The sequence below is a fragment of the Phodopus roborovskii genome, unplaced genomic scaffold (genome assembly GCF_943737965.1).
Source record: "Phodopus roborovskii unplaced genomic scaffold, PHOROB, whole genome shotgun sequence".
Classification (NCBI taxonomy): domain Eukaryota; kingdom Metazoa; phylum Chordata; class Mammalia; order Rodentia; family Cricetidae; genus Phodopus; species Phodopus roborovskii.
In genome coordinates this window covers 113,552-125,248 of record NW_026126119.1, presented here as the reverse complement: position 1 = coordinate 125,248, position 11,697 = coordinate 113,552, and the positions used below count along the sequence as shown (strand labels likewise).

The 11,697-nt window shown below is 35.3% G+C and overlaps 1 protein-coding gene across 9 annotated transcripts in view; it reads left to right on the top strand.

Moving 5' to 3' along the window:
* The window catches only part of Kdm6a (lysine demethylase 6A), a 126,063-nt gene that overhangs the window by 113,391 nt on the left and 975 nt on the right, over positions 1-11,697 (top strand). For 5 of the 9 annotated variants that reach the window (XM_051179506.1, XM_051179512.1, XM_051179508.1 and 2 more), the window contains 2 exons: positions 9,832-9,958; positions 10,999-11,186. In XM_051179506.1, coding sequence (XP_051035463.1) covers positions 9,832-9,958; positions 10,999-11,186 — 315 coding nt within the window. The remainder of the gene's footprint in view (positions 1-9,831; positions 9,959-10,998; positions 11,187-11,697) is intronic. The other 4 variants (XM_051179507.1, XM_051179513.1, XM_051179510.1 and 1 more) reach the window with 1 other exon arrangement.

Genomic DNA, 11,697 nt, shown 5'->3' with positions numbered 1-11,697 from the left:
TTGGTGGGTAGAGTTATTGACCATGTTGACTAACTCAGATTATCAAAAGGTAATATAACTTAATTATTTACTAATATTTGTTATTTTTGCTTTTGAAATGGGGTATTGCCCTGTATCTCAGATTGGCCTAGAACTCACTATGTAGTCCAATATGGCCTTGAACTTTTGGCAATCTCTTATCTGCCTCACCCTCGAGTTCTGATGATTTATAAGCATGAACTGCCACCCGTGAGATCATATAATTGAAAAAAAAAAGCTGTTAAGTAATATCTGTGTAGATTGGGTAGCTCATTATATTATATTTTTAATTGATTAGGAATTTATAATTGGAAACAGATTTATAAAATGCATTAAGTTATAATCTCTGCTTAGCACAGTGGCCCTCTCTTTAACACTTATAATTTGTGATTAATCCAACAACTTCATGAAAATTCTCAATCTTTTAAAGTTTTTATAGTCTAAAATTTACCTGCTTTTTTTGGGGGCGGGGTCACGGTATCCTAAATATAGTTAGATTCAAAACCTGTTCAAGAACTGTTGAGAACTACTGTATACTACTAAAGGACACATTGGTATAAAGAATTTGCTGTTTTTGTGGGGCGTAAGTTCTAGTATAGTCAGTTTCTTTGGACTGCCAGCTCCCAAATAAGACACGAAGACTTAATTATGAAAGGTTGGCCTTAGTGTAGGCTTATTCCCACCTAGCTCTTATGACTTAAATTAACCCATTTATATTAATCCACATTCTGCTATGTGGCTCATTACCTCTCCTCCATACTGTGCATCTGACTCCCTCCACAACTCACTGGTGAAATCTTCCTTTCTTCTTCCCAGAGTTCCTTTCTTCCCAAAAGTACCATCTATCTTCTCTTAACTTAGTTATTGACCATTCAGCTCTTTATTATACCACTCAGAAGGTGCCTGGGCAGGCAAGGTAAAGTAGTAACACAGCTTCATGAAGTGCAATCAAATCTCTCTCAGCTTTCTAAGTGCTGTAATAGGGAGAGACTACCAAGCAGGGGGGTTGAGAGATGATAATGTTTTATGTATATGATACAGTTGAAAAATATTTGAGTAGAGATGGTAAGAATGCTACTTTTACCAAAGGTATGAAGGAAGGTATCTGAAAGTCAAGGTGGATTTTGTGCTTACATCTGAATAATGTGGCAAACTTCTGGGGATAGGATGTTTCAGGTCTAGAGGAAAAGTGCAGACTACTAATGTGAGAGAAAAGACCAGTGTGACTAGAGCCAATGTGAAAGGAAAAGTGGTAATGAGTAGATCAACATGACAAAATGAAGTTTTTCCATGAACTTTTGGGACATGGTAAGAAGTTCATATGTTGGTTCAGGGGTTGCTGCTTACCATCAGGATTTTAAGCAGGAGAGGAAGATGTTCCAACTCCAAAAGGCAAGGTTAGGTTTATCCTCTTCTTTATTGTTGTGATGTCTTGAGCAACTGTATTTACTTATTCTCTATTTTACCTAGCACTACAAAATATCTTAATTATATGACTCTTGATTACATTCCTCATTAAATTAATTCTGCTCCCAGCTTAGATTGTCAGACGTGATTAAGAAGCTTTTCTTTTGCAAATGTATCAGTTGAAAATGCTAAGCACATGATGGTTCCTTCTATTCTCTTTGGCAAGCTGATATGACATATGAAATAATCCTTTATGATGTCACAAGGCATCTCCTTGGATCACAGGAAAGCACCAGCAGACATACTTCATACAGGAATGGCTTGCTCTGGCAGGAGGAAGATGAAAAAAAAAAAAAAAATCCTCCTGGTTCCCTTCCCTACAGCTTGCAAAATGACTTAAGACACATTGTATTGTTGAGAGTCAAGGAGCACAGAACACACCTGCTTCAAAATAAAAAATAGTTTTTCATAAAAAAGAAAATGCTAAGCACAAATTAAGCTACTTTGGCCTTGTTTCATAAGATTCATTTTTATAATGCATTTAGTTGTTGTTATAATGTACACTTTATGCCATCCAGACATTTTGTTCTCATTCTTTCGTTTAATGAATATTTGATGATGACTGCAGGCTCTGGGCTAATGAATGAGGATTTATGTAGGTCCACTTGGTGCACATAAGTAAATAGAATGAAAGAAATACAATGATAAAGTCCATTGGAGTCTTCCAGTGTCTAGAGAACTTTTTAAGCGGTGTATTTTCCTGACTTCAATCCCCAGTATTGCTAAAACACACAATACAAACTACGTGTATTAATACATGGCGGGATGAGAATGGCACCTAAAGCCAACTATCTTACTTATTTTTCTGTTGCTGTAATAAAACACCAGGACCATGGCAACTTATAAAAGAAAGCATTTAACTTGGGACTCATGCTTCCAGAGAGTTAGAGTCCATCAGCATCATGGCGGGTAGCATGGAGGTAGGCAGACAGGTTCTGGGGCAATAACTGAGTGCTCACATCTCCACCCACAAGCACAAAGCAGAGAACTATCTGGGAATGGCTTTTGAAACCTCAAAGGCCACCCCCCCACCCCAACAAAGCCACACCTCCTAATCTTTCCCAGTTCCACTAATTGGAAAACAAACATTCAAATATAAGAGAGCCATTGTAATTTAAATACACAAACTTAATACCACATCCAGAGCACCATCAGAAAAACATCTTGTCACATCCATAAATGAATGGTGGGAAAGCACTTCTGAGCAAGGTGAGAAGGTTCAGAAATGACCTCATCAAAGGCGTACAATGGTATTCAGGCCAAGTGTATTAGGGGAATTCAGAATTTTTGGATTTAAAAAAAGAGTAGATAAACTTCTCAACATGATCGATCACAACGTCCTAAAATCAAACATATTACTGTTTCTGAAGTAAGACATATGCTAGTCATTGTGAAATCTGTAAATAATTCCAGGTTAAACAAATGAGTTTACAAAAAAAAATGGGGATATTAATAATATGCCATTATAGACTTGTATTTGCTCTTCAAAAATTGACCAATATATTTAGTCATGGGCTTCCCTTCTAGAATACAAGTTAGCACAGACAGTGACATGTAGTTTTTACATTAACAAAAATTATCTCAAAAGTGATATGTATAATTATTATCTAATCCTCAAACTAAACAGTAGATTACACTGCTAATAGAAACAGCCATTAAGAAATACTTTCCAGAAAAAAAGACATTCCTTTCCTTTGATTGTTTTTTTTTTTTTTTGACTGAAAAGAAAATGGTTTTCTCATATAATAAATTCTCATACATGTGTACATACTTTTTGGTTAAGCCACATGAAAAAGTAATTTGTAGGAATCACCACCAGATACTTCATTCTCCCAAGAATAATGAAAAGCATAGGACCATTTAACATATCTAAGGAATATGAAATTCACTAGTGTAAGTTAATGTATGCACTGCCCACTTATCAATTGCCCCTCCCCCTGAAAAAAGCCTTCTTAGTTTCAATATTAAATGGGATTTTTGCAGTGGTTCTTAGTTGCCTGATCACAGAAATCATTTGATTCTCTACTTAAAATTCTATTTTTTCCCAGTCAGAGCTCTACTAGAAGTATTGTGGGGAGAATCTCTTTTGTAAGGATCAAGCAAATTAGAAACAACATGGACTAGATGAGATTGCTTTTCAAAAGTAGATAGTATTTTAAGGTTTTAAGATACAAATTGAAGACACTTTTACATGTTAACTTTTTTTATTCCTATTTTACAAATGAGATGTTCTACTTTCCCCTAACACTGCATTGGTGACACATAAAGTTTGGTCCATAGTTAACTAGGATGTGTTACAGTGTGATAATGCTGTTGACCTTCTAATGTGCTGCTGGTTTTTTTTTTTTTTTTTGCTGTTGTTTCTTTTTTTCCCCCTTTTGGTCACATGATTAGTATGTTTGCTTTTTTTGTGGTTTTTTTTTTTTTTTTTTTTTTTTTTGGGTCCAGGAATTAATTTTAAACTACTCATTTTATCATTGATTTAGTGAGACCTTGTTATGTAAGTTTTTCTTTTTTTTTTTTTTTTTCCTGCCGACCTGGACCCACAGCTGCGCCAGCCCCAAATAATACATAGAGATGCTGTATTCAATATAAAGCTGTAGGCCACTTACTAGTTTCTTATCGGCTAGCTCTGTCTTAAATATTAACCTATTTCTATTAATCTAAGTACTTCCACGTGGTCTCATCTTACCAGAGAGAAGGGCTGGTGTTCTGCTCTCTCCAGTCTCTCCATGTTGACTCCTCCTTACTACTTCCTCTCTCCTTCTTGTCTCCTAGTCCCACCTATCTTGCTTTCCTATTGGTCAACAGTGCTTTATTCATTAACCAGTAAGAGAAACATATTTACAGAATGAAATCTCCCATCATCTCCTCTTTTCTGTCTAAAATAAAAAGAAGGGTTTTAACGTTAACATAGCAAAATATATCACACAAAGTTATAAAATAAGAATCACAGTTAACAATATTTAGTCCATTAACATTTAGCAAGATTTAAAGAAAATATTCTGTCATCTATCTTTGTGAGTCTAAAGTCCTATATGTAACTTATCTTTAATCTTAACTAAGGAAAACTATAACCATCTGTCTTCAACTCCTTCAAAGACCACAGAAGGATAATATATAAACTCTAGAAATGACAGAGACAACGAACTCACTGTCTGGTCAGTCACCCGAAGTTCTTCTGTAATGTTCCAGCCTATAGGCCATAGTGTGTCTAGCACAGTCCTCAGCAAAGGAGGAAACTAAACTGTCCACCTGTATTGGCAGTTTGTCAGTCACTTTTCTCTGTGTCCAGCAGACTGTCTGGCAGACTCTTCCATGAAGCAGGAACTCTGTAGCAATGTCCATCTTGTATCAGCAGTCACTGCCCTGTGGGTCCTACATGTCCAGTTTATACAACATGAAGTCAAACAGTCCGGACAAAGTGCAGTATATTTTCCAAATGGCTAGTCTTGCCACATTGAAAGGAAACTCTTTGATGTCCATCTTCCTTTTTTACGCAGGCGTTGTTTCCAGGAGCAGTTATGCCTCACTGTTAAGAAAAACCCTAAATCATTTTAAATGCCATATTCTGTAGGTCTTTGACAGTTTTGAAGAGTACCTATTTATCTCAAATACATCTATGTGTATCTTGAAAACCTAACTAACTTAACTCTAAGTTTTGACTATCATAGGTGATTATCTATAATCTGTACTACATTATACATTATTTTTAAATGAGCTATATAAACATAATACCTAAACAAGAGGAGAAATATACATATCACAAAATTTACCTTAAATTTGTATCAATAAATACTATTCCAAAACAAACTATTCTTACCTATACTATAATCCCCTTTTTACCTTTAAAAAGAGATTGGTTGTGGTCATTAACCATATATAACAATATAACAACCCCATTTAAACAAAAACAAACATTTATAAACAATATTTGGGAATTTGGGCATCATTCTTTCCAAACTGCTTCCTGCTGGTAGTAGCCGCTGTCATGGGATTCCTAAGAAGATGCAGATATCCTGGCTGTAGTGGTCTGCAAGGATGCATTGTCCTGTGGACATTGCTTCAGGGGGGTCTTGCTTGATCAACCATGTTAGTCTGGATGGAATCCACAGCTTTTCATTTTCTGTGGAAACAAATATAGAAATCCTTTTCCCCAGTAACCTGTCATTAGACTTAAATTTTGAAGTCAAAGCATTTTTTAAAAATATAAATGGAATTAATCCAGCAGTATTTCTTTTAACAGTTGTTATTTCCTCAGCAGTCCAACAATTTAAAGACAACAGAATAGCGTATACTATCCAAAGCTTCTCTGTGCTTTCCATCTTTCCATGGCTTTTTTATTACTCTATTTCTTCTACTTTTTGAGACAGGGTTTCTCTGTGTAACTTTGGCTGCCCTGGAATTCACTCCGTACACCAGTTTACTTTGAAATCACAGAGATCTGCTTGCCTCTGTCTCCCAAGTGCTGGAATTAAAGGTGTGCGCCACCACACCCAGTTACTCTACTTCCTTTTTTCTTTTTTAAACCATTGTATCCTGCTTCTTTTTCTCTCCCAAGCTTTTAAAACACACTGTAAACCTTTAGCGGTTTTTCTTAACCTGAATCTGTCTTTACTGTAAATCTTTATCTTTTTCTGGCCATAAGTCTTTTATCTGGTAAACAACAACATTGCTAAAATGAAAGCCACAGTTGTTTTTAGCTGCAGTCTATCCAAGATAGTGGCAGCGATTTTACTGCCAGCACTGAGAGCTGTGCTCACTGTCTCAGTCTACGCTGCCATCCAGCAGCATGCTGCAGGCTTGGAGATGTGGTCACTGCCATTGCCAGCTCTGATGCACAAGACCCTGATTTTTAGTCATGTGTTTGATTTAAATGAAACTCTGTGATATTCGGATACACATTGTTGTCAAAGGATAAACAGTCCTGATCTGATAGTATGAGTGAGAGCTTTGAGAATGTTCATTTGCTTTTTGTTGCTGAGTTAAGAGTGATGCCTCTGGGTATTCTTAGTGGCAGATTGTATTCTGTAAAAAATTGTAAAGTTCCATGTCAGGTTAACCCTTGTTTCTTCTGTAATTTAGAAACTTAGTCAAAATGCCCCTAAAATGTCAGAATAATTCTGTATGTTCTTAGCTTCTATAAAATATCATTAGTGGGTTCATTCCTGTTACTCTCTTGTCCCTAGAACCTCACCTGAAAATATAAATTTTGTAAGAAAAATTTTTTGAAATTATTGTTTCAAAAATTGTTCTTTTAAATAGCCCCGGTGCTATTACCTCATGGCATTCTTTTGTTGCACAAAGTACCTTTCACCATTTTCCTGCCCAAATTGATACATTCAAATTAAGAATTTCCACTATGGGCTAGAAAGTCTTCCTTCATTTGAAGATTCTCTCTTTGTCCTTTCATGTTCATGTCCATGACATCTTGTTTCAGTATATCAGTTTATGAATATAATGTTTTCATTTTTATTCTCTCTTATGAAGTTATCCTCTAACATTTTACTTATCTTTTCAAATTAGTTTTTGGCTGGACTTTGTAACTTCAAATGTACTATCTTGCAGCCTCTTTCTGTGGTTGTCTTTTTTTTTTTTTTTTTTTTAAATGTTTATATAAAAGAATCTTATTGGACAGTTAAAGTTCAGGCTGATCTAAACTTATCCTCCTGCCTCTGCCTTGTTAGTGCTAATAAGATTGCAGACACCACTATTTTCAGCTATCATCTGTCTTTTACATAGTTTTACATCCAAACATTTATAAAGCAGAACTTGAGTGTTGAACTGTTTTTCTCTAGCTGCTAAAAGAATTTCTGACCCTGTTCCTAAGATGTGCTTAACACAAAATGGCATTTTTTAAATATTTCTTCAATTCTTTGTAAAATGAACTCTTAATTGCTGCCAGGTAATGAGATGGTTGATCCTATTACATCTCTAGATTCATTTGCCCTTGAATTTCTTGATTTGCATTTAAATCCATCTTTTTTAAAGCCTGTTCATTGCTTGCCTCTAAATTCTCTGATTCAGCTGCTGAACACAAAATTTCAGTGTTCAAAAGTGATAAAAGCAAAGAAAGGGTGTAGTTATACAGTTTCAGAAAACTAAGGTTTTCTAGGATTCTTGTAACAGAAAATAAAATTTACAGAGTGAAGATTTGCAGACTATTCCTAGCATCCTCTAACTGTAGCTAAATTACCAAAGTAGATAATTATCATTGAAGATGGATCTTCATTTTTATGAGTAATGAGCTATAGATCCAAGGCTCTGTGTTTTTAGAGGGGAGGGGGATGCTAGAAGGAGTGAGAGTAGGACATGGAGAGTACTAAAAAAAGTACTGCAGTGTGAGATGGAGAAGCTTGAGGCTTCCTGCTTTTCAAACCTCTAATGCAGCTAGTCTAGTGGCTTGTCTTTTTTTTCATACAAATTTAGTTATATTTAGGCCCCAAGTTCCATACATTCACAATACAAAGATAACCCTCCTAACTGAACAGTTAAAAAATTTAATTAGCCTAAGGTAAATGAAATACCAGATAACTCCCACTGCCTGACATTTTTTATTAGTTTTTATTTATATTATTTTGTTTACCTTTATAAAAGCATACTTGAGTTAGTTCTTAGATATCTGCAATTTAAGCATTGTTTTCTTAAAGAAAGAAAATGCTATTTTGAAGCTTTGCATTTAAAAAAAGAGAAAAAGAAAAACTTGAAACCTGGTGGTAGTGGCACATGCCTTTAATCCCAGTACTGTGGAGGCAGAAACAGGCAGATCTCTGTGAGTTCAAGGCCAGCCTGGTCTACAAAGCAAGTTCTAAGACAGCCAGAGCCAAACCGTGAAACCCTGTCTCAAACACACAGAAACTAAAACAAGAACCTTGAGTTAGATGTGTGCGTTTAGAGCTATATGGGACCCCAGAGGAAGGAAGACAGTAGGAAGAGGCAAAGGCCATAGTCTTGAATTTTAATATGATAAAAGTTTTTAGCTCCTACTTTGTCTGATACCCTAAATATATACACATGCATACTTATTCTGATAACTGATTTTTGGTTTGACATTTAACCACAGCCTAAAGCATTAGTTTTGTTTTAAGTAATTTAAACATTGAAAAAGTCAAGAAACCAAATACAGTGAATTTCTTGGAATATGATCCTTAAAGAAAGCCTAGAACCCAAAAGGTTTTTTAAGTTTATAGCTAAATAAAGTTTATTCATATCCCCCTCCCCAGGGATTAATATTTATGGGTTCTGGAAATAGCAATACTTTTCTGTTAACTTATGATGGGAGTAAGATAAAGATATATACTGTTATTTATATCTAGAATCTTAATTGTTTGACAATCAAGTATTTATTGAACACCTAATATGTATGGCAACAAGACAGTGAGTAGAATAGATACAGCTTTTGCTTTCAAGAGGATACTTAGTTGATGAACCTTTTCTTTATGGTACTTTCATAATGTTTAAATGGAAAAATCTGAGTGCTAAGATTTACAGAAGAGTAAGAGTATAACAGTTCTAAGTAGTGACAGCACAAATTGTGAGAACTAGAAGAGGTACAAATTACTAAAGTTCCATTGGGTTATTATAACTGAATTCTACTGTTATGTTAAAATGAAGAAATTCTTGTCTGTTTCTCTTCTACCTTTTGTACCTTGTAAGTTAACGAATTTATAAATTGTTCTCTACTCATGGACTCTGGAATTATACAAACAACTACACCTATGATACTAAAGGGTGTTTATTTAGGTGGTATGAATAGAGATAATGTGCCTTCCTGCCTGCCTAGAAACATAGCTGTTCATATCTGGAATTCAGACCCCAGACCCCTTACTTTGTGGGTGGGGAAATTGATGTTTGGAGTGGTTAGTTAATTCACCCAGCTAAGAATCCAAGTTAATAATCCATTTAAACAAGGAATCAATTTTTATATATTAAGTAAGACCTTTTTGTTATGTTTGGGTGCCAATTAATCTCAACTATAAATAACATCATATTGTCATCCTTAGAGCTGCTGAGCATTTGTCCATTTTTTTTTTTAATATGATAGTATCTGAAAAATTGACGAATGAACTGTGCATGGTAGCTCATGCTTATTATCCCAGCCCTGGGAAGGCAGAGGTAAGAATGATTGCTGCATACTCAGGCCTCTCAAATGCATGGTGAGTTATATGCTATCTTAAGCTATCAAATAGATAGGTCTCAAAAATATCTGGGAAGGGGAAACAGAAGCTAAAGGAAAATAGATGTTAGAACCAAGTCTCTTGGTATTATTTTTTAATTGGTATATCTCTTAGGTGAAAAATATGTAATATTTAGCTGCTGGTAATGAGTAATTTCCCCCTATCTTAGGTATTGTCTTCTGAGAACTCTGAAGCAATGTCAGACATTGAGGGAAGCTCTAATTGCTGCAGGAAAAGAGATCATATGGCATGGACGGACAAAAGAAGAACCAGCTCATTATTGTAGCATTTGTGAGGTAAGTTGTAGTTTTGCCCACAGTTGTTTATAGAAAGCTGCCTTTGTTTTTTATATTTTTGCTTGTGAGCCTAGCCTTTAACAGCTGAGCCATCTCTCCAGCCATGCTTTTGGTTTTTAACCAATAATTTCTTTGGTAATGCATTTTACTGTGATTAGCATTGTGTTCAATTTTGATATTTTCTTCTCAGATGTTAATATTTAATGGCATAACATCTCATTAATTATTAGTTAACCTTTAACGTATCTACTGTAGAGTCGTCATTTGGCTGGTAGATCATTAACCAACAAGGAACGTTGTGAGATTTTAGATTGGGAGCAACCTTGATGTACACAGATGTCAATAAATTGGGTTGAGTTTAGAATAACTCAGAGTGCTTCGGTGTTTAGTTCTTTCTGGTGGAGTTCATAATTCACTTTTCAATCTTCTCCTGTGACTTAAGTTGCCAGAGGAGCAACAAAATAGTACCTAGTCTGAAGAAACTTAAAATCTTTGGGGGAGGATAGGTTACAATTAACTAATAGTAACTGCACACCAGATTATAATGAATGTGAAAGTGGGCTTAGTGGGAAAAACACAGAGAGGGAAGTTGACAGAATTTTCATTTTTGGTATTGGCAATAAGAGTTTACAAAGCAAACAAGAAATCCATTACTTTTAGCCCTCTCTTGAAGGATGAGTATGATTTCAATAGACTACAAACTAGTGAAAATACTGGTTGGCTTTAATGGGTACTATGAGTGGAGAAATGGAATGGCTTTAGAAAAGGGTTAGATACCTAGCGGCTACAATACTGGTAGTGCAGAGTCTTCTCATAAATCTAGGTGTGACGTATAGCTTTCGGTGCTCTGGCAATGCAAATATGAACAGTCTGTATATAAAGAGCTTAGTTTATATAAACGTTTTCAGTCTCAGTCTTAAACCTTCCCCCTCCCCCATGTTTTTAACTGTTCTGTTAAAGTAGAAGTACATGATCACACCGAAGCAGTAAAATAAACACCACCATCTCTATTGACCCCAGTTTTCATTTGTATAAAACAGGTGGAGGTTTTTAATCTGCTTTTTGTCACTAATGAGAGTAATTCTCGGAAAACCTACATAGTGCATTGCCAAGATTGTGCACGAAAAACAAGTGGAAATCTGGAAAATTTTGTGGTGCTAGAACAGTACAAAATGGAGGACCTGATGCAAGTCTATGACCAATTTACATTAGTAAGTGAAATCAACATGTGAGTACATTAGTTGGGTTGGGAGGCAGTAGTGTTTGTTCTGCTACCTGAAATGGGAGGTAATGAAATATGTAGATTTTCCTTTGGCTCAAGATATTACATGAGGATGCATTATATTGGTCCTGCTACCTTCTCTTTCAGTATTTATTCCTGTAAAATTGACATACATAATTTTTCATTTTCTTCTTGGAGAAACCAACCTAAAAATTGTTTTTAAAACTGTGTGCTTTACAACAGTATCATGATTTTCATATTGTTTCATTGCAGTTGATGGAATACTTGTTTATATAGTTAATGCCCACAAAATGAATCTGTGAGTGTTCTTTGAAATACACTTCTCCTTTTAGGGGTAATTGAATTTGTTTAAAGTTGTGTGCTAGCAGATGTTTTAATCTTATGGGAGTATTTGAAATAGCGCTTGCCTTCCTGGCATGTGATATTTAGTGAACTCACAAGTCACAGTTTTTCATTGCAAGCAGCAGGTGCTTGTGGAAAGCATTTCTCTCAAAGC